This window comes from Mya arenaria, chromosome 4 (genome assembly GCF_026914265.1).
Source record: "Mya arenaria isolate MELC-2E11 chromosome 4, ASM2691426v1".
NCBI lineage: Eukaryota > Metazoa > Mollusca > Bivalvia > Myida > Myidae > Mya > Mya arenaria.
Window position 1 is genome coordinate 71,343,399 of NC_069125.1, and position 27,392 is coordinate 71,370,790.

At 36.4% G+C, this 27,392-nt stretch overlaps 1 protein-coding gene across 1 annotated transcript; it reads left to right on the forward strand.

The window, feature by feature from the left end:
* Window positions 1-1,015: 1,015 nt before the first annotated feature.
* On the forward strand, window positions 1,016-18,857 carry LOC128230066 (uncharacterized). The gene is made up of 5 exons (XM_052942065.1): window positions 1,016-1,201; window positions 17,019-17,176; window positions 17,285-17,363; window positions 17,653-17,808; window positions 18,763-18,857. Exons 1-5 carry the CDS (start codon window positions 1,096-1,098, stop codon window positions 18,849-18,851), a joined length of 588 nt encoding a protein of 195 aa, XP_052798025.1. The 5' UTR covers window positions 1,016-1,095; the 3' UTR covers window positions 18,852-18,857.
* The last annotated feature ends 8,535 nt before the right edge of the window (window positions 18,858-27,392 follow it).

The following is a 27,392-nucleotide window of genomic DNA, read 5'->3' on the forward strand; positions in this document are numbered from 1 at the left end:
AGACGCCACACACTCGCTTTGGACATTTGTGGTCATCCCTCAGGACTGGGCATTCGCCAGTACAACATCATAAATATATCACTTCTAGGGGTTCCATCTTGGTGCCTTAGCAGGGCGGTTACTGATTTTCATATAGAGGGCGGAGCTTCTATGGTCACAACATAACAAGTGCTGATGTCGGAAGTCGTAGGACCTAAACAACATTTAAGTTCAGTTAAGGAAGCCATTTGACCCCTTAGCTTCTCGACTTTTTTGCCAGACACTAGGGCCCTATCCTCTTCGGTTTCGAAGATTTTCCTTTTTTGAGCACGCTTTACAAATGCATTTAAAAAATGGAACTGTATTAGCGCATTAAACAAATTATAGTATTTTTTATGTATAACAGTTATCCTCAAAGTATATGGAGATATTTCTCATATTTGAGGTTATTTAGCATATACTATGTTAATTATAGCATTTACAAACGACTTAAATAAACGAAAAATAAGTTCAAAGATAATTTGTAAATTGAGACGAACCATGAAACAAACTTTAGAAACTTAAGAAAATTATATTATAATGTACATATAACTCCCCCGAGTCATTTCATTCAAATCCGAAGCTGAATATTCGTCTTTAAATGTTTACTACGGGCAAATGTGCCCTGTACTCAGTAACAGAAATTGCATAGCCAGTGCATGTACATGTTCCACTTTATTTCTCTCAAATTTTGAGCGGTTCCTAACCCGTGCTTGAACATGTTGCGAACAAAAATATATGAAGAAAACCTCCGCATTCGTTCCTCCTAAACCCTTCAATTAACACACACACACACGCACACACGTATCAACATCGCAATCGTTAACACTTTGTGTCAGCGTCCTGCTCTGCCATTTAACTTAAAATTATTAAAATTCAATACTTCATTATCTTACACATACATAATTATGACCCACATGACCCACGATAGGTTTAATATTGTTATCGTTAATCAGTGTTTGTTTGAAACAGATACCGACTGTATCACACTAAACGTGACATATGGAAGTTGGTGGTTATACATAGATAAACATAGATATATACATTTGAATTATTGCAAAAACTGTTACCTATCGAATGATGAAAATACTTCTACTTGTGGGTGTGGTTCTCCTTGAGGGAAGTTTTGCCAAACCGTGCTGCATGCCGGACCAGTGGAGCGCCGTCACTGTCGACACAGTTGGTGAGTATGTGTTGAAATAGTTTTACGTCATGCATTGTCTGCATTCCGAATGCAGAAACATAATTGTCATATTTTGTATTGTCAATTATAACATCTATAGTACCAGTAAGGAACCAGGGTACACCAGATATGTTGTTTTAAGCATAAAATGGTGGTTGACAATAACAAAACATGATTCCCTAATGTTAGAGGGACATTCTCGGCTCTGGTCAGCTTATTTGGCTATATTTACGAATGGGGAAATATATACAAATGTTTGCAAATAAACTCATCGAAACACGCACATTTCGTTTGCCATCGCGCCCTCGTGGGTTTTTAATTGAACTAAAATTATAAGATGCTATGTGGAGGTATAATTCCGCCTCTTTCCACGTGATAAATTATATATGACTTCAATTTTACAGCGGTCTAGACAGTGATAGAGACTAATTTATGATTACGCGGTGAAAGATCACGGTTTCTTTGGATTAACCTATGCACTTGGATGCATATGGGAATAATAAACCATGAATATATCGAGTGCGAGATATTTTAATTACCCATCACAGACGAATATTTATCAGGTGGATTTTATCAGAGCACTGTTTTTTTTATAGTTTCTTATATTTCCTTAACAGCAGCAACGGTAATAACATCAGACACGCATTGCAAGTTTTGGTGGAAAAATAATTCGCCTTTACAAAATAAAAGGCTGTCATAAAAGTCATGTTTAAATCAAATGTACTCTCGTATAGATTTCAAGATTATTTGCTTAATAAAATTCGCCCCATTTTCAATAAATATACAACACTTAGTATCATCGAATCGCAAATGAGCTGCGCATTTTACGGTTTTAAAACATTGAATGAACGTGGCTTTTACTCCGCTCAAAACCACCAAATTCGTATTAAATGCGACAAATATGGCCTGTCAATCGACTTCACACATCAGAGACACACCGACTGCCTCTTTACGTTATTTAGTATATTCTTTAACGTATCACATTGAACTTACTACTGAACAGGTGTGCCTATTACCTCACAAACCATCCATGCATGTGCATGTTATATTGAACTCATTTTTCTGCCAATTAACGCGTGGCTTTTAATTACGCCTGAAATATACGCGCGGCAATAACGAAACACTTAAAAAGTTGAAACAGACTTCGCCGCGAGGGACCGTGTCGGCGTTACAAAATGACCATCTCTTCGGTACAAAATGGTATTGCGAGTTACTCATTAACGAGCACGTTTTTGCTCCGTTTATTTGAAAACAATAGTGTTTGGTGAGTTTAATGCAGTTTTTTTTACACAAACGTGCCTTTTAATAGTACTCGTGAACTAGTTATTGATCATTATTTTTTTTAACCTTTTTCTGAATTTTATTCCAATATTATGATCACTAAATGCAATTTGCAAAGAACACTTGAACTCTCGACATTTGAATTTAAATAATCGGCACGTAGTGAAGAATGCATAGCAATGTGTTAATGGTCGATACACTGAAAACAGTGACGTTTTAAGACTGGGTTTGGAAGTTGAATTTATTAAACGGAGGATATCGATAACCTGTACATAGGTATACGACTATCATAATTCTCGTCACGGACCTTAATATACCATCACTACATTTTAAACAATATTGGAGCGAACTGAAAAGCAATCGAAGCATAGTGAAACGAAACGAAACTATCTTTTCTCATAAACATATATTATTTAAACTGGGAAACCATTGTGTGCTTTTTTTTAAATGGGAAAATGTAGATGAGACAGCAACATGATTGTTGCGTTCATTATTTTAACCATGTAAAATGATGGTATTATCAGCCTCCTACTAGCTGGCGTGGACAATTCTAGGCTTGTATTGAGGAAATACTGTATTTTCTGATTTTTGACTATCTGGTGTCTAGTCCCTTTAATTTTATTTATTAAACTATTGACAGTCTAAATAGAATCTCGCCGCACCCATCTCGTTTTTCTTAAGATTGCCAAAATTGAACAGGTACTTGAAATGTAACCAATGACCAACCTACCTGATACCCGGTAACTAACGTTAATAAAACAGATTGTTCGTGTATTAAAACCACATCTAGTCCAAATATCGTTTCCCGATGTTATAGATATATTTGGAAAATACGATTTAAACTACTATCTAAAAACATTTAAGCAGAACTGGAATATTCCATTAAAAAAAATAAGAAAATCGTGAAAGATTATCTCCAAAATTATATTAAAGATAATTGGTAAAGTCAAATTGATACTGACAGCGAAGCACGTTTGAATAAGAAAAACAACAACAAAGTATGAACCATGAAATAATGGTACTTGAAAAAATGTTCTTAATTGAAGTATCAGTTTTTCTATCAGTTAATTATATGTAAAAAAGTTGCTTCGTAATACACGAGTATGCTTCACTTCAGGGTTTTCTTTTCCCTGCCCACTAAAATGAACGATTTAGAAATGTTTGTGGTAAAACATGTTCGACAGTTTTCAGCATTGTTTAATTATTTTTTTTAAGTCAATTAATAGTGTGTATAGGTAATTGGCCACATTTGCAATGACTGATGATGTTCGGCTTTCATGTTGTTTTAAAAATTATATACACAATAGTCAATCCAATATTGAAACCACATAAAAGCACATGCACGTGCAATTTTACAGATTGAAATGTATGGAAAGGCGTTTTCTTTTTTGTTCCGACCATGTACGTTATTTAGGCGTTTTATTTTCTGAAATATATCGATAAATTATAATCAATGTCACCCTTTTCCTTTTAACGCTTCAGCAAATTATTTAGTGTTTATTCAGTTTTCCCTGTTTCCTCATTTATTATTTCGAAATAAAACAGAACGCCTATAATTAATCAAGCCACACCTTTTTATCATCATCGAGAGTATGTTGTTTGTTAAGATAGACGTGGTGAACCCGGATTCGGATTTGGATTTATGGTATATACCTTTTCCTCGGCTGATTATGATTTAAGACATGTTTCAAGTATAAAATCAACCGAGAGCATCTATATTACCATTGAGCAATGTTTTATCACCATTTTTTTCATTTTGAGGTCACGTAGCTTACTTTTCATATATGATTTTACTATTTAAGTATTATATTGCTCAATTTCTTGTCTATCTTAAGGTGGTTTCAGGTCTAAAACCTTTACAGGATTATAAATGATTGCATTTAGTAGTGCTTTATTGACATACATAGTGCATGTCCTGTAAACTACATTACCACAGACGTCCTGTAAACTACATTTCCACAGACGTCCTGTAAACAACATTACCACAGACGTATTACTATGGTTAAGTAACATCATCACATGAACACTTACATGGTAGAATTTTTAGTAAGAATGTGTTATAGTGATTTATTTATTATTGTATTTATGTTTTATGTCGTTGTAAAAACTATTTTATCTTGCGGAAAAACCTACGTTACCTTAATTTTATAACGTCTTTTGTAAAATTCATACCCTCGAGTGGAATATAACATAATATACGTATGTTAACTTTTTACTGCAAAGATTTTGTCTCAGCAACATTTTAATAGGTGTAAATAATAACATACAAGGTGAGCCGACATTTTGATTTTAGTCTTATTTTGTTTGTCTTCGATGATCACTTAATTAAGGTAGCCCCGATGGTCTTTTGGTCAATATTGTTCGATACTGAAATGAAGTACTTTACGTTCTTGGTAATAAAACATGTTTCGAAGAATTCTTTAATTATTCTTTTAATGATTATAGAAGAAATAATCAATCGAAAGCCGATACCCTACGCTACCTGAGAATGTGTAGCTGTACTGCAAGCGAAAAAGTTAAGTTACCCCAATATTTATAGCAGATCGGCAGATAGATTAAACTCCAGTCACACTAAGGTCGCGTTCCCACGGCGTTCAAGAAAAATCAAGAACGCCGATCTGCGTGTAGTGGAATCACAAGCATCGCCGTGGTAACGCAGTGGCATCGGTTAACGCAGAGGGATCACATAGAACGCCGAGCGACGGCGCGCACTTTGAGCATGCCCAAAACAAACGCCGTCGCTCGGCGTTCTGATAAGAGCGCAGTGGGATCGCCGTAGCAGCGCAGTAAGGTCTCCTACAACGCACACAGAGATTGTAGTGCGAACGTATTTGTTATCGATAGCGCTTTCCCGACGATCGTTCGGCGTTGTCTGAGATGGCACTGCGTCCCTATAGCGCTAGCGCGGATACGGCGGATCTACGGCGCTTACACTTTGTATTTTATTTTTCTTACTGCGCTCTTACAACGATTGTACGGAGCCGCTACTCGATATTTGCGCTCCCAATGCACTTCTACTGCGTCAATCGGCGTTTGCATGACAATGAACCGAGTATATATATATGCAAATAAAAATTCGTTTCATCATGACTGATGTGCGAGCAGGGCTACTGCTTGCCTAAATGCAGGTTCAGCAGATTCAGGATGATGCAGACGCTTTAGATCTCATTCTGAGACAACGACGGAGGAGGGCCCAAAGGCGTAGGAGGCTTTGTGTCTACCATGGCTGGACGAAGGCAGACGTTTTCGTTATCGTGTCAAATTGTTCGAGAGTTAATGGAAGAATGGAGAACTGATGGAGATATTGTTTTGTAGGCAATGCAAAATAACACGCCGAAAGTGCAGTTTGAGCGCCGTGAAAGTGCAGTGCACATCGAGAGGTGAATGCGAAAAGGTTCTAAGTGACATTAAATCAAGAAGCAGATAGAACCTTTTCGCTTTCACCCCTCAACATGCAGTGCGCTTTCCCTGACAACTCGATGTAAGCAAGTGGAAGCGCGATAAGAGCGTTATGAGAGCGCAGACACTCGCCAACTAGAACTCCGCGGGAACGCAGAACGCCGTGACATCGCCATCTTCATGAGAATATCGTTTTTTTCAAGCGATCTCACGGCGCTCTGGAAAATTAAACAACGCCGTGCAATCGCAGTGGCAACGCGGCTAGGTGTGACAGGGGCTTTACCTGCATTACATTAGAATGCGAATCATGCTGCTAGCAGAAAATGTTTAGCAGCGGTGCAGACAGAAAATCTCAGTACGTATAACAATGCTACACTAAGATAAACCTACGTTACCACGGAACGTGTAGCAATGCTGCACGCAGATAAACAAACGTTACCTCGGAACGTGTAGCAGTGCTATATTCGGATAAACCCTAGTTACCTCGGAACGTGTAGCAATACTACACTCAGATAAACCTACGTTACATCAGAACGTGTATCAGTGCTACAGGCAGAACAACTATGTCATTAAGCATGTCTATCAGTGCTACACTCAGAACAACTTTGCAACTAAGGATGTCAAGCAGTGCTACAGGCAGAACAACTTGGTAACTAAGGATGTCAAGCAGTGCTACAGGCAGAACAACTTGGTTACTAAGGATGTCAAGCAGTGCTACAGGCAGAACAACTTGGTAACTAAGGATGTCAAGCAGTGCTACAGGCAGAACAACGATGTAACTAAGGATGTCAAGCAGTGCTACATGCAGAACAACTATGTAACTAAGGATGTCAAGCAGTGCTACACGCATAACAACTATGTAACTAAAGATGTCACGCAGTGCTACACGCAGAACAACTATGTAACTAAGGATGTCAAGCAGTGCTACACTCATAACAACTTTGTAACTAAGTATGTCAAGCAGTGCTACACTCAGAACTACTTTGTAACTAAGGATGTCTAGCAGTGCTACATGCAGAACAACTTTGTAACTAAGGATGTCAACCAGTGCTGCACGCAGACCAACTTTGTAACTAAAGATGTCGAGCAGTGCTACAGGCAGAACAACTATGTAACTAGGAGTGTCAAGCAGTGCTACACTCAGAATATCTTTGAAACTAAGGATGTCAAGCAGTGCTACACTCAGAACATCTTTGTAACTAAGGATGTCAAGCAGTGCTACAATCAGAACAACATTGTAACTAAGGATGTCAAGCAGTGCTAAAATCAGAACAACTTTGTAACTAAGGATGTCAAGCAGTGATACAGGCAGAACAACTTTGTAACTAAGGATGTCAAGCAGTGCTACACTCAGAACAACTTTGTAACTAAGGATGTCAAGCAGTGCTACACTGAGAACATCTTTGTAACTAAGGATGTCAAGCAGTGCTACACTCAGAACAACTTTGTAACTAAGGATGTCAAGCAGTGCTACACTCAGAACAATTTTGTAACTAAGAAGGTCAAGCAGTGCTACACTCAGAACAACTTTGTAACTAAGAATGTCAAGCAGTGCTACACTAAGAACAACTTTGTAACTAAGGATGTCAAGCAGTGCTACACGCAGAACAACTTTGTAACTAAGGATGTCAAGCAGTGCTACACTCAGAACAACTTTGTAACTAAGGATGTCAAGCAGTGCTACACTCAGAACAATTTTGTTACTAAGGATGTCAAGCAGTGCTACACTCAGAACAACTTTGTAACTAAGAATGTCAAGCAGTGCTACACTAAGAACAACTTTGTAACTAAGGATGTCAAGCAGTGCTACACGCAGAACAACTTTGTAACTAAGGATGTCAAGCAGTGCTACACTCAGAACAACTTTGTTACTTAGGATGTCAAGCAGTGCTACACGCAGAACAACTTTGTAACTTAGGGTGTCAAGCAGTGCTACACTCAGAACAACTATGTTACTAAAGATGTCAAGCAGTACTTTGTAACTTAGGATGTCTAGCAGTGCTACAAGCAGAACAACTTTGCAATGTAACTAAGGATGTCAAGCAGTGCTACACGCATAACAACTTTGTAACTAAGAATGTCATGCAGTGCTGCACGCAGAACAACTATGTAACTAAGGATGTCAAGCAGTGTTACAAGCAGAACAACTATGTAACTATGGATGTCAAGCAGTGCTTCAATCAGAACAACTTTGTAACTAAGGATGTCAAGCAGTGCTACACTCAGAACAACTTTGTAACTAAGGATGTCTAGCAGTGCTACAATCAGAACAACTTGGTTACTAAGGATGTCAAGCAGTGCAACAGGCAGAACAACTTTGTAACTAAGGAGGTCAAGCAGTGCTACACTCAGAACAACATTGTAACTAAGGATGTCAAGCAGTGCTACACTCAGAACAACTATGTAACTAAGGGTGTCAAGCAGTTCTACACTCAAAACAACTTTGTAACTATTGATGTCTAGCAGTGCTACACTCAGAACAACTTTGTAACTAAGGATGTCTAGCAGTGCTACACTCAAAACAACTTTGTTACTAAGGATGTCAAGCAGTGCTACACGCAGAACAACTTTATAACTAATGATGTCAAGCAGTGCTACACTCAGAACAACTATGTAACTAAGGATGTCAAGCAGTGCTGCACGCAGAACAACTTGATAACTAATGATGTCAAGCAGTGCTACACTCAGAACAACTATGTAACTAAGGATGTCAAGCAGTGTTGCACGCAGAACAACTTTATAACTTATGATGTGAAGCAGTGCTACACTCAGAACAACTATGTAACTAAGGATGTCAAGCACTGCTACACGCAGAACAACTTTATAACTAATGATGTCAAGCAGTGCTACACTCAGAACAACTATGTAACTAAGGATGTCAAGCAGTGCTGCACGCAGAACAACTTTATAACTAATGATGTCAAGCAGTGCTACACTCAGAACAACTATGTAACTAAGGATGTCAAGCAGTGCTGCACGCAGAACAACTTTATAACTAATGATGTCAAGCAGTGCTACACTCAGAACAACTATGTAACTAAGGATGTCAAGCACTGCTACACGCAGAACAACTTTATAACTAATGATGTCTAGCAGTGCTACACTCAGAACAACTTTGTAAATAAGGATGTCAAGCAGTGCTGCACTCAGAACAACTTTGTTACTAAGGATGTCAAGCAGTGCTACACGCAGAACAACTTTGTAACTAAGGATGTCAAACATAGCTACACGCAGAACAACTTTGTTACTAAGGATGTCAAGCAGTGCTACACTCAGAATAGCTTTGTAACTAAGGATGTCAAGCAGTGCTACACGCAGAAAAACTTTGTAACTAAGGATGTCAAACAGTGCTACACGCAGAACAACTATGTAACTAAGGATGTCAAGCAATGCTACAATCAGAACAACTTTGTAACTAAGGATGTCAAGCAGTGCTTCACTCAGAACAACTTTGTAACTAAGGATGTTAAGCAGTGCTACACTCAGAACAACATTGTAACTTAGGATGTCAAGCAGTGCTACACTCAGAACAACTATGTAACTAAGGGTGTCAAGCAGTTCTACACTCAGAACAACTTTGTAACTAAGGATGTCAAGCAGTGATATAGGCAGAACAACTTTGTAACTAAGGATGTCAAGCAGTACTGCACGCAGAACAACTTTGTAACTAAGGATGTCTAGCAGTGCTACACTCAGAAGAACTATGTAACTAAGGATGTCAAGCAGTGTTGCACGCAGAACAACTTTATAACTAAGGATGTGAAGCAGTGCTACACTCAGAACAACTATGTAACTAAGGATGTCAAGCAGTGCTACACGCAGAACAACTTTATAACTAAGGATGTCAAGCAGTGCTACACTCAGAACAACTATGTAACTAAGGATGTCAAGCAGTGCTGCACGCAGAACAACTTTATAACTAATGATATCAAGCAGTGCTACACTCAGAACAACTTTGTAAATAAGGATGTCAAACAGTGCTACACGCAGAACAACTTTGTTACTAAGGATGTCAAGCAGTGCTACACGCAGAACAACTATGTAACTAAGGATGTCAAACAGTGCTACACTCAGAACAACTTTGTAACTAAGAATGTCAAGCAGTGCTACACTCAGAATAGCTTTGTAACTAAGGATGTCAAGCAGTGCTACACGCAGAACAACTTTGTAACTAAGGATGTCAAACAGTGCTACACTCAGAACAACTTTGAAACTAAGGATGTCAAGCAGTGCTGCACGCAGAACAACTTTGTAACTAAGGATGTCGAGCAGTGCTACACGCAGAACAACTTTATAACTAATGATGTCAAGCAGTGCTACACTCAGAACAACTATGTAACTAAGGATGTCAAGCAGTGCTGCACGCAGAACAACTTGATAACTAATGATGTCAAGCAGTGCTACACTCAGAACAACTATGTAACTAAGGATGTCAAGCAGTGCTGCACGCAGAACAACTTTATAACTAATGATGTCAAGCAGTGCTACACTCAGAACAACTATGTAACTAAGGATGTCAAGCAGTGTTGCACGCAGAACAACTTTATAACTTATTATGTGAAGCAGTGCTTCACTCAGAACAACTATGTAACTAAGGATGTCAAGCACTGCTACACGCAGAACAACTTTATAACTAATGATGTCAAGCAGTGCTACACTCAGAACAACTATGTAACTAAGGATGTCAAGCAGTGCTGCACGCAGAACAACTTTATAACTAATGATGTCTAGCAGTGCTACACTCAGAACAACTTTGTAAATAAGGATGTCAAGCAGTGCTGCACTCAGAACAACTTTGTTACTAAGGATGTCAAGCAGTGCTACACGCAGAACAACTTTGTAACTAAGGATGTCAAACATAGCTACACGCAGAACAACTTTGTTACTAAGGATGTTAAGCAGTGCTACACTCAGAATAGCTTTGTAACTAAGGATGTCAAGCAGTGCTACACGCAGAAAAACTTTGTAACTAAGGATGTCAAACAGTGCTACACGCAGAACAACTATGTAACTAAGGATGTCAAGCAATGCTACAATCAGAACAACTTGGTAACTAAGGATGTCTAGCAGTGCAACAGGCAGAACAACTTTGTAACTAAGGATGTCAAGCAGTGCTTCACTCAGAACAACTATGTAACTAAGGATGTTAAGCAGTGCTACACTCAGAACAACATTGTAACTTAGGATGTCAAGCAGTGCTACACTCAGAACAACTATGTAACTAAGGATGTTAAGCAGTGCTACACTCAGAACAACATTGTAACTTAGGATGTCAAGCAGTGCTACACTCAGAACAACTATGTAACTAAGGGTGTCAAGCAGTTCTACACTCAGAACAACTTTGTAACTAAGGATGTCAAGCAGTGATATAGGCAGAACAACTTTGTAACTAAGGATGTCAAGCGGTACTGCACGCAGAACAACTTTGTAACTAAGGATGTCTTGCAGTGCTACACTCAGAACAACTTTGTTACTAAGGATGTCAAGCAGTGTTTCACTCAGAACAACTATTTAACTAAGGATGGCAAGCAGTGCTGCACGCAGAACAACTTTATAACTAAGGATGTCAAGCAGTGCTACACGCAGAACAACTATGTAACTAAGGATGTCTAGCAGTGCTGCACGCAGAACAACTTTATAACTAAGGATGTCAAGCAGTGCTACACTCAGAACAACTATGTAACTAAGGATGTCAAGCAGTGCTGCACGCAGAACAACTTTGAAACTAAGGATGTCAAGCAGTGCTGCACGCAGAACAACTATGTAACTAAGGATGTCAAGCAGTGCTACACTCAGAACAACTATGTAACTAAGGATGTCAAGCAGTGCTGCACGCAGAACAACTTTATAACTAATGATATCAAGCAGTGCTACACTCAGAACAACTTTGTAAATAAGGATGTCAAGCAGTGCTGCACTCAGAACAACTTTGTTACTAAGGATGTCAAGCAGTGCTACACGCAGAACAACTATGTAACTAAGGATGTCAAACAGTGCTACACTCAGAACAACTTTGTAACTAAGAATGTCAAGCAGTGCTACACTCAGAATAGCTTTGTAACTAAGGATGTCAAGCAGTGCTACACGCAGAACAACTTTGTAACTAAGGATGTCAAACAGTGCTACACTCAGAACAACTTTGAAACTAAGGATGTCAAGCAGTGCTGCACGCAGAACAACTTTGTAACTAAGGATGTCAAGCAGTGCTTCACTCAGAACAACTTTGTAACTAAGACTGTCAAGCAGTGCTTCACTCAGAACAACTTTGTTACTAAGGATGTCAAGCAGTGCTTCACTCAGAACAACTTTGTTACTAAGGATGTCAAGCAGTGCTACACTCAGAAAAACTTTGTAACTAAGGGTGTCAAGCAGTGCTTCACTCAGAAAAACTTTGTAACTAAGGATGTCAAACAGTGCTACACTCAGAACAACTTTGTAACTAAGGATGTCTAGCAGTGCTGCAGGCAGAAAACAGAGTTTCTCAGAATATGTAGCTGAAGTACATGCAATACATACAGCTTTGATGATAGTATTTAAAAATGCATTTCGTCAACTTAAATATTAACGATCAAACTGGTACTTTTCAATGAGCACATCCAAAACTCTGAAATAATTATTGTTATTTAATACAAAACCTTTATTCGCATAGAGGCTTTCGCCTGAGGGGTCATTAAAAATATCACCTAAAAGAACCGCCAAACGTCGACTGTTATGATCGACTTTTCCATCACAGTTACCTCTTCCAAACTCAAATATTTTTGATTTTATTGGGTTATATAACTTATGAGGTTAATATTGTTTGAAGTCGGAACTGTTTTTTTTGTAATATTTTGTAATATTTAACTGGCCTTGTAATTTACTTGATCAATGATAAAAAAGAAAACTAAAACAATTTTGAATTTATTAAATATAAATGCTAGATTTAATTTGTATGTAGGAACATACACGCGGGCACTCTGATCGTATTGTGTGTTGTCTTAAGCTATTTAGATTTTGAATTTACAGCGTTGAATTCTCATTTATTTGGTGATGATTTCTTGTCTGAAAATGGCATTAAAAGTCATGTCAAACTATAAAACAAGTGTTTCTGATCGCTGAAGGCGCAAAAAGCAACATTTGTTTTCGCAATATATGAGTAATGAGCATATCAAAACCAAGGTGTTACCTAATCGCATATAACAAAATTATGTGGTGTTTCTTGGTAAATTAAGAACAAAACAATTTAACGTTTAACAATAACTGTATATAAAAAAAATATTTTGCCTAGTCTACCCAATAAAACACTATAGATTATCAAATATTGCAAGAACATATCTTCCAAGGTCAGTCAAAATGCCGAGGTAACGAACATAATTCTTCAGACATATTTCGAATATACAGAGTAGTAACACTTTTATTTGAAAGAATTAATTTCATTTTGTTTTCCTAAAACGACATGCTATTACAGAATGCATGTTTCAGAGGTGCCGTAGAGTTCAAAACACCTTTACATTAGAAAACCCAATTAAAATTTGAATTTGATTATCATTTAAAGCTGCACTCTCACAGATATACCATTTTTACAACTTTTTTATTTTTTGTCTTGGAAAGAGCAAATTTTTGCGTCAATATCTGCAAACCAATGATATAAGATTGCTGACAAAAATACAGATCGTAGATTTTCATATTTCCGTTCAAAAATTGATATTTTATGCCTTAAACCGTTACTAACAGTTTAAGAAAATGCATAAACAATCAATTTTTGAACTTTAATATAAAAATCTGCGATCTTATTTTTTGTCAGCAGTCTTATATAACTGATTTCATGGATTTTCGCAAAAATTGGCTCGTTCCAAGACAAAAATAAAAAAAGTTGTCAAAACGTTCAATCTGTGAGAGTGCAGCTTTAAAGTGTGTTTTTTCATATCTTGTCAAGGGTCAACACGATATCAAAAGAAACTGGAGCTATTAGTGTATATCAATGAAATTCGTGTAATAAGAAGAACTACCGGGGATGATATTTGCTCAATGTGTCCGGACGGACGGACGGGCGGGTGGCCCGACGGACAGAGCAATGTGATTCCTGTAAAGCTCCACCACCACGTGGTGGAGGTATGCTAAAAAATACCATCGATCCAGTTTAAGTGTAAAAATTCCAATCTTGCATAAGTTGAATACAGATTTAATGAAAATGTGTCTTGTATTTATTGTCTTTAACATGCTCAAACGTCTTATCATGGCAATTTGTAAATTTTCATTTGAAGAATTTATGTTTATTGTTATGTTTATTGTAAGTCTTCTTAAACGTGAGGTTTTAAAGAAAACATAAAGGTGATGAACTTAATCTGAACATCACTTGATGTATTGGGGCGGGTTTAAAGCAACTATCATTAAGTAAATGTGCATATATTAGTAAAAAATGACAAATTCCACTTAAAATATATACTTGTTTATATGTAACTACTGCTGGAAAATAAACTTAATAAACACAGTCATAGGTGTATATCACATGCAATGAAACTGCTTTAATTCGCTTTGTTCATAATGCATACATCGTGATTCAAAATGTCTTATATTTACATGACCAAAGATTTGAAATATACTTAGACTTTTCATTTACATTGCCTGCTTTGGGCTGTAAATCATATAAGTGGTAAATCTAAATACCTTAAAAATTGCGAACAGTTTATCGGTTTTATTACGTGATATTAATACACTTCGGTGCTTCTAAAAGTAAAAAAAAAATAGTTCAGCAGACTTCGCGATAGGACGCTTCAAAACCTCGACACGCTAATTATTTTGTTTCAAGTTAGGCTATAGGATGTAAGGCCTGCATACTTTTATAACCATATCTTGGAATTTACTATCGGCAGATCTACATAACATGTTTAACTTTTGACGAATTAATGCGCGCACGGGCGTATCAACCCCAGCGCTGTTAGAACTGCGGCAGTCAACGACCTAATTTACATTAACATTGACATCTACATTATCTAGTTACCAATCTGCTCTAGTAGTTACGGAGATGCGTTCTGCATATTATATAGCTTGCTTAATTTAGCGCTGTAGTGGGTATTCATAATGTATTGTGCGGTTAATATAGTTCAAATAAGCTGCTTTTTTGAGTAATTACGCACTTAAAATAATAGAAAACGCAAATATTTTAATATCGATAAGTTACAAAACGCAATATAAAAAGCAGAATACGCAACGAGTTTCAAAATGAAAGCGTACTGAATCTATTATCAAAATAAGTACATGTATATATCTGTGTTTAGATTTTAGCCGCGGCCGGGGAGTATATACTATCGGTTCAAAATAGAATCTGGGTCATCGGATTCGGACTGGCTTATTTCCCGGAATTTAAATTCGTTAAAACCCGGAAGAAAACATGAGTTATAATTGAAGATGCAATTCAACTCTCAAAGCGTAACATACAAAATCAAAGTGTTTTAAATAAAATTATAATCTTTCATGTTATCCCGGTGATTGTATTTCATTCATAAGTATATTTTCTATTTTAAAATAGTCTAAATCGGCTCTAACTTGATCATTTCAATTGAGATTGTTAGTATGTTCTTACACAAGAGAATTGGTTGTGTTGCACCAAACCATTAACTTGTGTAAGTACATACTAACAACCTTTTACGATTACTAAATGCATATCATACACTTTAACAATCCCATGCCACGCATGGATAAAATGAACAGGTTTGTATCAGTGGCTTATCAATATGCATATACAACATGTTCAAGACTTTGTGCTGAAATTACTGAGAAATCTTCACACACTTTCCGTTCCATTCGACATTACATGACTACACTCACAAAACGTAGCAGGCCGAACGCCGTTAAACGCTTTAAGCGCTTTAATCAGAAAACCTTTAGATTCTCAATCTGTTATACAAACAAGCCTGCGTGTGCAGTCTTTCATTTTCACATTTATTTTAAGTTAGTATTTTACTTTTTTTTGTTTCAAATCGCTTTTTGAACTATTATATATATATATATATATCATATTACATCAAAACAGTTGTTAATAGACCTTTAAGACCACCGACAAAGTAATATAATCTAGTATATATAGAATTCGTTATTCACCCTTAAACTGCAGAATTCGGTTAGGGCCATCGGCTGTGAATGTGATAGTACGATGATGAAAATGCGACAGTACAATGGCGATAATGATAACATGACAGTACGATAATGATAACGCGACAGTATGATAATGATAACGTGACAGTACGATAATGATAACATGACAGTACGATAATGATAACGCGACAGTACGATAATGATAACGTGACAGTACGATAATGATAACACGACAGTACGATAATGATAACGCGACAGTACGATAATGATAACGTGACAGTACGATAATGATAACGCGACAGTACGATAATGATAACGTGACAGAACGATAATGATAACGTGACAGTACGATCATGATAACCCGACAGTACGATAATGATAACACGACAGTACGTTAATGATAACACGACAGTACAATAATGATAATAAAACAGTACGATAATGATAACGGGACAGTTCGATGGTGAAAATGCGACTATACAGTATTACACTGCGATAACGAAAACGCGATATCACGATATTACGCGACAGTACGATGGTGTAAACACGAAAGTATATCGCATTTTTCTTCATCATCGTACAGTCGATTTTTTTGCGTTTTCGTTAACTTACCATCGCGTTATGATCGGGTTATGATCATCGTACTATCGCGCTTTCGTTATCGTAGTCTTGTGATTTCGCGCTTTCATCATGAAAGTATCACGCTTCAAATCAACATATTCACAGGCGATGGCCACAACTGAATTAAGTATTAAACATTTGAGGATAAACAATGTTTAATGGTTGTCTAATACGTATTTCATTTTGGGTTTATCTGATGAGGTTACTACCCGATGTGCCATTTTACTGGCATGCCAATTGTTAAAAGGAACACATTGCGTTGGTGTAAACACAATTTGGTGGGCATCAACTTTAAAGAAATGGGAGTAGCTTATATTCGGTGTCCATATCAAACAAAAGTATTAAAGTATATACATTTATTTAAACTATACTTACTGTAGTGGACAACTATGCTGTGTGCAAATTTACTGCTTGTTTTAAATAAATTTCTTAAATATTGAAGGTGAGTACAACCGTGACCTTGACTCTGCGTCCTTGCTGTACGGCTCTCGCACGTACTACCATGACAACAACGCCAGCGCCATTGCCTACTTCGAGGTATCTGACAACACAACAGCGCATAAACATGTCTCCAAACATGTCATCAAGAACTTCAAACAGGTTAAATTTCAATGTTTTGTTATTGTTGTTGTTGTGTCTTGCCAGTTAATTTGTGATTTTCAAAATGACAAAAAGTGTTCTCTTTTTACATGTATATTAACATTTTAGATGAAAATGTACACAATTGTTGGAAAGACTTGCACGACTGAAGATCTTCAAAACAAGATGCCCCCAGCCTGTATTCCTGGTGGGCATTTCAAGTTATCTTTACTACAAAATACCTCAATTAATGATTAACTTATAAAAGGAAAGGCTTTCTTTGCATACATTTTTCATGTATAATGCTTAATCAAATAACTACTACGATATATTCACACAAGCCCTCGTATATTCTACAGAAATCATTGACGTTTTTTTTTTTCACTTCAATGCACAAACAGTAGAAATCATTAATTACACTGATACGTCACGTCTGTTATTAGTCATGCACCATTTCATAATCTAATACATGCAGCTTATAATCGATCTCAATTCAGACGATGCTACGAGTTTTGGTCACCACATGTATCCAGGAGGTGTGAGCGTTGACACGTGGTTTTGGAAAGACTCGTCCTCTGGTGCCAGTGTGAGGTTAGGCGTCTCCTCTGACAGGTGTCTGCCCATTACAGAGTCCAATCTCTCCAGTGGCCCAGGTATGCATTCGATAGCATTCGCATGTATAAGTATTATGAACACAATCTACATATTCAGCCAATCAAATTGCAGATAGGCAATTATTAAGTTCTAGGCTTAATAAATAAGTATTTCAACTTTCGCGGGAGGTCCGCCTTCTACAACTCGTCAGATACGCATTCCCTGTGTCAGATTTTGCGTTGTAACCAATGTGGTTGTTAGCTAAGTCAATTTGATGACCTAAGTAAATTCTTAGTTATTAAGAAGGGCTCGCTCGCTACGCTCCCACCGGCCATTCTTAATGGTATTCTTTTACTACATGTAATCTACCTATTGAACAGTTTTAGCTATCTTGTATTCATTTAAAACATGGAGATACTATTACTCAATATCATGCACATTTTTTTCTTGAAATGTTCATTTTTAAAAGCCATGTCGTTACAAATGAACTCTTTATATATAACTGAATTTCAAGATGGACGAATTTCAAGATGGACGAATTTTAATTATTATTAATATATACCGTGGAACCCTAGGTGTTTGTAACTAAAATTTCGAAATCACTTTTTGTTCGAAATTATTCGTTATACTTATAACATATTTATAATATTAACACTTATTGATAACACATCTCGTTTCAAATGTTTACAAAAGAAGCTTTTGCATGTGTTTAATCGTCTTCGGTATTTGTTGTATGGGCTCAGAATTGTTAACAAAGTCATGTTCGAAATTTACTTCAAAACTTGGAACACAGTCAACGTTATTTTTTCTAAAGATTATTATTACGACCCGATACTGTCTTGCTCGTCGAAAGAAAATCAAGTTTGACGAAGCGCACATGGTTCCATTTTACGACGTGAAATTTGTAAACTAATGTTATGGGACTTAATGGGACTTAATGCAATTTTATAAATTGACAATACACTAAGCCAAATTTATTCGTGATAGTAACACCGACGATATATATATTTCAGATTACATACTGCGGACGAGCTTGTATCAGAATGTGACAACGGGAATACGCGATCCGATGGCATTTTTTGTACCAACTTTCTGTACTTAGTGACTGGAAATAAAGATCAGTTACATGAATGCTTTAAATTTATCAAATATTCTTTATTTTGTTCGTCCCCCTTTTTACATCATCCTTATTCTCTACTACATAAATTATGAATACACAATGTGGTTGGTATTGGTATTTGTCAAAATGTACACAACAGCTCAAAGGAACTGTTTTTTGCTTGTTGGCAATTGTTTTATTATTTTGTTTTATTACTTGGAATCGATTGAATTAATAATAGTCCTTTACCACAATGTCAGCGTGACTTGGATTTTGCAGCCAGTATTTAGGCCACACGAAATTAATATTTTGTTCTTCGGAGTTTTGCCAATCAAAATGGGAGCGAGCGAGCGATAAAAAACAACAACAATTTTGTCAGTTTTCCTTACACCTCAAGCGAGTGGAGCGCGATTTTTTTAAAGAAGTATAAAGATATGTTCCGAATATTTCTGATTTCAGAGAGTTTTTTTATTCATCCTTGATTTTAAGAACACAGAAATCAAGGTTATTAGCATTGGTTAGTCTTACCAATTTTTGGTCTATCCGTACCAGTGTTCCAAGCTATACTGATCGCTGTATGTGACCAGATGTTTGTTCGTACTGTCCGCAATAATGAACAATGACTTCGAGCATGGCCACAACACATTTATTACTACTAATAACATTAAATTTCCTAAATTCGAGTCGCAGTGTTTTTACCGGAAGCCGCCATTTTGTTCAAATGTATTGAAACCAATGTTAAACCGGTTGTTAAACAGTATAAAAATCCACGCATTGGTAACTTCCACTTTTTCTAAAACTGCGTAGGAAAATTATATTATATTATTTTTCAGCTTTCAAAAAAGATTATTACCGCCAAAAATCCGGTTCGTAAAAAAATAGGTGTGGTAATTCCGCGGAACGAAACATCAATTTTGGGCGGCCTTAGGTCTAAATATGGTCATATACTCTTTGCCAGGATCGTAGGTGAGATTGATGTTTGACGGTGGTTTCAGGAAACTTTACAATGTATTTTTAAATAATCCACAGCTCTGAAAGTATATACATGTAAGCTTAAGCATATAACACAAAATACACTATCAAACCACTATAATATAAGATGCTCTTATAACCTCCTAACTATGCTAAAGGCCGTAATATTACATAACATTGTCCTATTGAAATAATATTAACATCTTATATAAAACAGCTAAAAACACATTTCACATCACAAGACATAAATTCCCCGGCTGAAGGGCAGACTGCCTACATACCCTCGCTGAGAGACTCGGTCACCCACAATCAATGGAGTGAGTAGACCAACCTTAATATTAAAATCTAACTGGTGCCAAAGATTTTTAATAATTGAGTTTATATAATATTAACATGCAGGGTTAACTCATCATCTTGACTTTTAGAAATATCTCGACTATAAATGCCAAACTTACTTAAATATTACAGATCAAATGTAATTATCACAACTACAAAACTTATCAATGTTTATTAATACTAGACATACAAATCTGGAACTAACTTATCAACAAACCTATCAAATATGGTAATTTCAACTTGCAAACTAAGAACGGGATGATCCGGTGTTCCCCCCAAAATATCAATTGAGAGTGACTATGGTGATAGATGACCACACAGCAATGACATTTTAAAAAGATAGAGAACTCCATTAATTTAATCAAAGCAGTTTTGCTTGTTTTCTCCCTTTCATCAAATATATTAAAATATCATTTTCTTAAAACTCTGACATAGTTACGCACCTCTCTGTCTCCTACAATGACGTTCCTTCATTATCTGATAGTCAAAAATTAATTAAAAAAGCAATAAAATCAAATTACAACCAAAATCCAGGCAATTAGGTTTCAACAACACACTAATTTAACCAAAAGTAAATGCAAAATATATACAAAACCCCTAAACATACAAACTAAATTGCGAAATGTCACACTTACAACATACCAAATATTAATCACATGCCATCTCCCCCCCCCCCCCTTTTATAAATAAGTGTCTACACAAAATAACCAATTACTGGATAGTATGTCCATGAACAACTATTACTAAACATACACATAATTAAAATTGTAATTAAACTATCATAAAACGGCTGTGTATTATTTTATAACTTTCGTCACTAACCTCCTCGCAATCTCACCATCCATACAGAACTCGTGATAGCCTTGTGATTCATGGAATCTGGCATCATATGGTCTACTGTCTATTCCATACATCACATAACCGCTATTTTTCTCAGGGGCTCTTCTAGCCCTTTCGGATCTGCAGATTGATGGATGCGGCAACTGCCATTTTCTCTTCTTCTTTGTGGCTAACGTAACCTCCTTTAGGGTTGTATCAAGCGTACCAGGAATGTGTGTGTCCGTCGCATTGTGGAAAGTATCTTTATCAACGGTCTGATCCTGTTCAACTTCATCTGTGTTCTTATATACCTTAATACCTCCTGAAGCTGCTTCGGTAACATAACTCTTGTCTCATTCTAATTCGACTTCTGCATTGTCCTCTTTGATAATCTCCTTTTCTCCCCTGATCAGTCTGTGACTGAAGAACTTTACTCCTTATCTATATTTATCACATCTATCTCAATTTCTGCCTCTAACTAAGGCACTAGCACACGGGGACGCCCCCGTGAAGATATGTCTGTGGCAAATAAACCACACCATCATCATTATGGCTGTCGTTGGTGATAATACCTGACTCTTCTTTATCTCTGGATTCATACTTTAACTCCTCTTTTGTTTCCTAACTCTTCCTTTTTGGACACCATCAGCTCTCACCCGATGACTCACTGGGAATAGAAGGTTCCGATGCAGGGTCCTAACTCTTCCGGCACTGTTACATTCTTATATATACACGAGTACTTCTCCTTCTGTCCTCTTACCGTGTATACCTCCTCCAAAATCTGCACTTATGCCTATGCTTATCTCCTATTCATTGTTGACACATCTAACTATCAGTTCATAGTCTTTCTTTCTTTTGCCTTTCGTTTGCTTTCTCTACATGTTCATGACAGTAGCTCTTTACTACGTCATTGTCTCCTTGTTTTATACTCTTTTTGAGTCTTTACCTTTTCTTCTTTCTCTTTTTGAACGTGAAATATGACCTCAATAAGAAGACATGGGTTTCTGCCGAACATGAGTTCCTACGGTGAAAAAGTGGTTGATGAATGAGCGGTCGTATTGTAGACAAACACTAGGGAACTTATGTACATCTTCCAATCATTCTTCTGGTCTTCCTCAAGTGTCTCTTGTATGCTGATAAGAGTCATGTTAAACCTTTCTGGGACTTCGTTTCTTTCAGGACGGTACACTGAAGTGTGACTATTCTTCATGTTGGTTAGTGCAATAGTTCCTTGATTAGTTGACTTTCAAAGTTGACACTTTGATCTGAGTGGAATCTATGTAGAATTCCATAATTCACAATGAACTGATTGTAAAGTGATCATGTAGTAGTTTTAGCAGTCTGGTTGCGTGTTATTAGTGCGTAGTTTGTAAAGTGGTCGGTGACCAACTAATATGATTGAACATCCTCCCTTGTATGGTTCCAATGTCAACAAATCAAATCAAACAAGCTTTAAGTGGAAAGTTGTATTAACACTTACTAATGGTATACGTGTGTTTGTGGGAGACTTCCTCCTCAAACAACGATTCCAAGACTTCACAAAGTATTATATTTGTGTTGTCAAACAAGGCCAGAAAAATCTTAATCGTATGAGATGTTGTCCTATCCATGCCTAGATGGCCTACATAAGTGTGCATACCTGTCAAAACATCTTGTCTATAACGCTCAGGTGCAACTAATTGTTTCTTTTTTCACTCACCATCGCTCTACTATACTCTACTAAGCCATTTTGTATTCTTCTCTTATCTATCACCGCAATCCTCCATTTTCAAACAAGGGGGTCCTCTATATGTTTCCTGATCTCCCTTAACTATACTTTTGCAAATGGGGTACTAGCGCTTTCAGAAACCTCTACTATGTTCATATTCATATTGGGTACAGGGTTTATGTGTGGAGAAGTAAGTGCACTACCAATTGCTCTCACTGCATCTCTATCTAACTTCACTATCTCTGCAGTTGCATTCCCATCTTGTTCCATGACATTTATCTTCTCAAATTGGTACCGACTGAGTGCACCTGTGTCACAATTCTTGGTCTCCGGTGCAGCTGCCCATCTCTGGCTCGCAGCATTAAGGTTGAGTGAAGAGAGTATATGAGTCGATGGGTTATTTTCTGTGTATACCATGAAATGAATTCCTGTCAAATAATCCGACGATTTTAAAGTTACTGCCCACTTCAACGCCAAAAATGCTAATCTGTAAAGATCACTCTGTTCATACGCTCTTGTTGTTTATATAGTACTGTCCAAATCCACTGTTGCATAGATCAATGTGCAATTCAAAGGGCTTACTAAAATTCGGGTAGACTAATTTTGATGGACTTGTCAATATATCTTTCAAATCTTGAAATATCTTTTCTGCTTTCTCCTTTTGGCCTTTTTGGCCTTTCTTGGAGGGTGGGGCTGGGGTGGAATCAACTCAGCTAAGGGACGGGTAATTCTCGAACAAACGTTTTTCAAATCTACAACAATACCCCGTAAATGCTAAGATACTGTGGAGCTCTTATGGCGTGATTGGTGCTGGCCAGTTCCTAACCATGTCAATTTTATTAGGATCAGTTACAATTCCGGCTTTGCTTAATACAATCAGGTGTTACCACCAACGACAGCCATGATGACCAAGGAAGTTGTCTCTCTCTCTCTCTCTCTCTCTCTCTCTCTCTCTCTCTCTCTCTCTGAAGAAACTATGTTTCTCGGGGACCTATTTAAGAGATGTTCATCAGAAGTTCTACTGAAGATAATTAGGTCATATAACTATAATATACAGATCGACATGTTTATTTGACCTAGGCATTCAATCGTCAATCTACTATAACTGGCTGGCGCATTAGTCAATCTAAAAAGCATCAACTTATATTCGAAGTGCCCCAAAGGTCATTTTTTGAAAACAGTTCTCTCTTCATGTTCTTCCTCTATTGGTAGCTGATGATATCCATTTTTGATGTCCATTGTGGTGAAATAGAGAATCCCGTGTCAAACATCTCTTCTATTCTAGGAAGACCGTTGGCATCTTTAGCTGTCCGTTAATCATTCTGTAATCTACACTTAGCCGTAGCTGTCCATTTTTCTTTCTAACCAAAACTACTGGTTAAGCCCATGGCCATGTTGATGGCCGTATGATGCCACATGACAACAAATGTTTTAAATGCGACCTGACATTTATACTATAGCATTTGGTACCCGCCGTGACATTGCGTAAATAGTATAGGATTCATTAATTCAATTTGGTTTTTGAAAAAGCTTGTTCTGAATATATATATATATATCCCGATGGTTTTAAAGCGTTCACATTTGTTTCTGTTCTAAACTAATTAAAGGGTCTTCATCTATATTCATCTCTCCAACTGTATTTCTTCTCTTCTGATCTATGTCTTTTTCGTCAATCATATTCAAAACATCATCGGTGACTGTTACTGGTTGTATCTCACATACAATTGCCTTTTTATGAAATATAAATGGGATTACTTGAATGATTTGAAATGGTAATGGTAACTGCATTGGCATCTGCATAGGTAGGATGGCCATATCCGTACCACATACAATGACTGCTGAAGGCTTATGATCAATCTTCTTTTCAATGTACCACTTGATGTGGTGTTTTTGGGATTCAGTGTCAACTTGTGTGGTAAAGCACATCTGATGATTCCTAATCTATTCTTATTCTGTTTCAATTTTCTTTTTCTAATCACTATAGTTCTATAGCATAACTATCATATATGTTAGTTTAGCTATCTGTAAAAATATTTATCCATATTTCCGTCTACAATCCTCTTGGAATTCTTGCAAAATGTTGGTTGCAATTATGACTAGTGTTGAACTCGAAAATTTTGTATCATGTGAAACAAAATTAATAAAGTATAATGCTGTCTGCTTCTTACTTTCTGGGATTCCAGATACTTGTCATCGGCAGCATATCTAACACGACTATAGACAACCGTTTCAGTTCTACTTGTTTTAGTTAAATATATGAGCATATCATGAAATAGTTCATGTTTAAAAGTTAACAACGATTTCGTTAATTGATGTTTCTGTGGTGAAAAATATGGATAGTAAATGGTTTAAATAGTCCATAATAGAGTATATTTCTTTCATGCTTTACGATGAAATATGGGGGTTTAACAGTGAAATAACAACAGTGAAAATATATGTACTTGCCTTGATCAAACAGAACATTGGACTTCAGTAAATTATGTCAAAAAAATTAAAAAAAGGAAAGAAATATTTTATAAATTTAAATAAATATATAATTGGAAATTAACAACTTACCGTTTATTACCGGTTATCCCGTTTATCAAACAATTTACTGATCTTTGAAGCTGAATGTTCGAACATTTGCTTTCATACCAAACAAATTACAGACAAAAACAACTGTTCGAACATAAATAAAATTTTATATCCTCGTTCAAATGTATTTTGAACTGTTAACCGTTGTAGTACGTAAAATGAGCTTCCTGGAGAATTCACACAATTTACAGATATATCCGATATTTTTTTACCCCACCCACACCTCAAAATATGTCAACAAACTAGCGTGGCATTTACTCTTGACTTGGAAAACAAACATTTTAAATCGAAACAGACTGGTCTCTGACAGTAAGATGACTGAATATTAACATACTATAAAAACACGCGTACATGCAGTCTTAAACTAAGAAGAATGGTTAAAATCCAATGAGTATCCACATTTGTTTTGCTAACACATTTGACCTTCCAAATTTTCATTCTTTAAATAGCGGCGTAGTAATTTGATTTTGTATTCATGCCCATCTTAAAATAAAAAGTGTTTTCATTATTTTTTGGAACATATGTGCACTAATAATACTTCATTGTTTACTGTTCATAAAGATTTGCAATAAAAAAAAACGAGCGAATATTAAGCTATAAGAATGACTAGCAGAGAACTATTTCTCAGCAAACCGAAAGTAGAAAAGTTGACAGCTATAACTATGCATGGGGGGCGCCTCACGGGTAGCGGCCTAAAGCCCACCCTTTTCAAAAAAGGGGGTAATTCAGAAATAAATAAAAAAGAAATAAAACTCCGAAAATAAGCATAAAAGAAACAGAAAATTTGTTTATTTCAGTGTAAGATCGTATTTTATTTCACTCGTGATCATAAAAAAAACTACATTTTCACTCGTGGCTTCGCCACTCGTGAAAATATGTTTTTCTATGACACTCGTGAAATAAAATATGATCTTACACTGAAATAAACAAATATCCTCTATATACTACTTTGATGACTAGGAATGACATTTTTCTATCGCATGGCAATTCCCCAGCTCATACAGATAAGGCGATGGTGCAAGAAGTTTATAGTATTAGTTCCGTTATTCCAGTGCATGGATATAGTGCATAAGTCAGGTGTCTTTTATGATATGTTTATCAAATTCTATAGATACTGTTGTTAATAATATGATACAAATATAGTTCATTTATGTATTTATGATATGTATATCAAACTCTATAGGTACAGCTGATATATATTTGATACTTATATACTTGTTTATAGTTTACTTGCTTGTTCGCTATTTGAATTTGTATACGTAAGCCATTCGATGAATTTAATCACGGGTCATGTTGGCCTATTTAAATATATATTGTGTGTTATATTTCCTTGAATAAACCTTCTTCTTCCTTTTCTGTCATAGAACATAAAATAAATTGTGCTTGAACCCGGTTTCTAATTAATTGCCTACTTTGTTGTCTTAAAGAAGAGTTTTCGGGGGCAAATATTATACTAAAATATTATTTGAAGCAAAATGTGTCAGTGCGTGAAACTTCACTCTGAAGATTTAAGACAATAACTAGTAGGATTACAGTAATGGTATTTGCCCCCTGTACTCAAACGTACTTTTTGATCTTACTAACCTTTGTTGGAAGAGATAACAAGGACCTATATGTAAAAAATAGACACGACGTTTTTGCACAATTACATTGTGTTTTGTCAAGAAATTACACCATCAATTATTTGTATGGGCTGGGGAATAGTCAAGTTACAGGAAAATGCCCATTTTTGTACAACTTTTAAAATAATAAAACAGATATTGCTAGTTATTTTCGTCTTTGTAAAGTCTTAAAAATCTTGGCTAATTATTCTGTTTTTGATACCGTCCAATTAAATGGCAAGGTAATGTTATCTCAATATAGCGCACCTAGCCAGTGTAAGTTTCCTATTATGGCTTGTTTATAATGAGGTGTTACAAGAACTGGTCCAAACCAGAGATACTGGAAAGCAAATTATACCTACATTATTATAAATAGCAAGTTTCGTGTGGGTTTATCTAGAATATTTATGCGAAAAGCTACAGAAACCAGCTCAGTAGCAATACGCAAAACATAAACCCGGTTTAATGGCACTGGGTTAACGCCAAAGACATAGAACATAAAAACAAAAAATCAAAAACAAGAAACATGGAAGA

Bases quoted from the DNA above. Each gene is read 5' to 3' on its own strand.
- LOC128230066 (XM_052942065.1), top strand. From the start codon at position 1,096: ATGATGAAAATACTTCTACTTGTGGGTGTGGTTCTCCTTGAGGGAAGT. The intron at 17,364-17,652 runs GTGGGCATTTCA...ATCTCAATTCAG, and splicing joins GCCCCCAGCCTGTATTCCTG to ACGATGCTACGAGTTTTGGT. The intron at 17,809-18,762 runs GTATGCATTCGA...TATATATTTCAG, and splicing joins CAATCTCTCCAGTGGCCCAG to ATTACATACTGCGGACGAGC.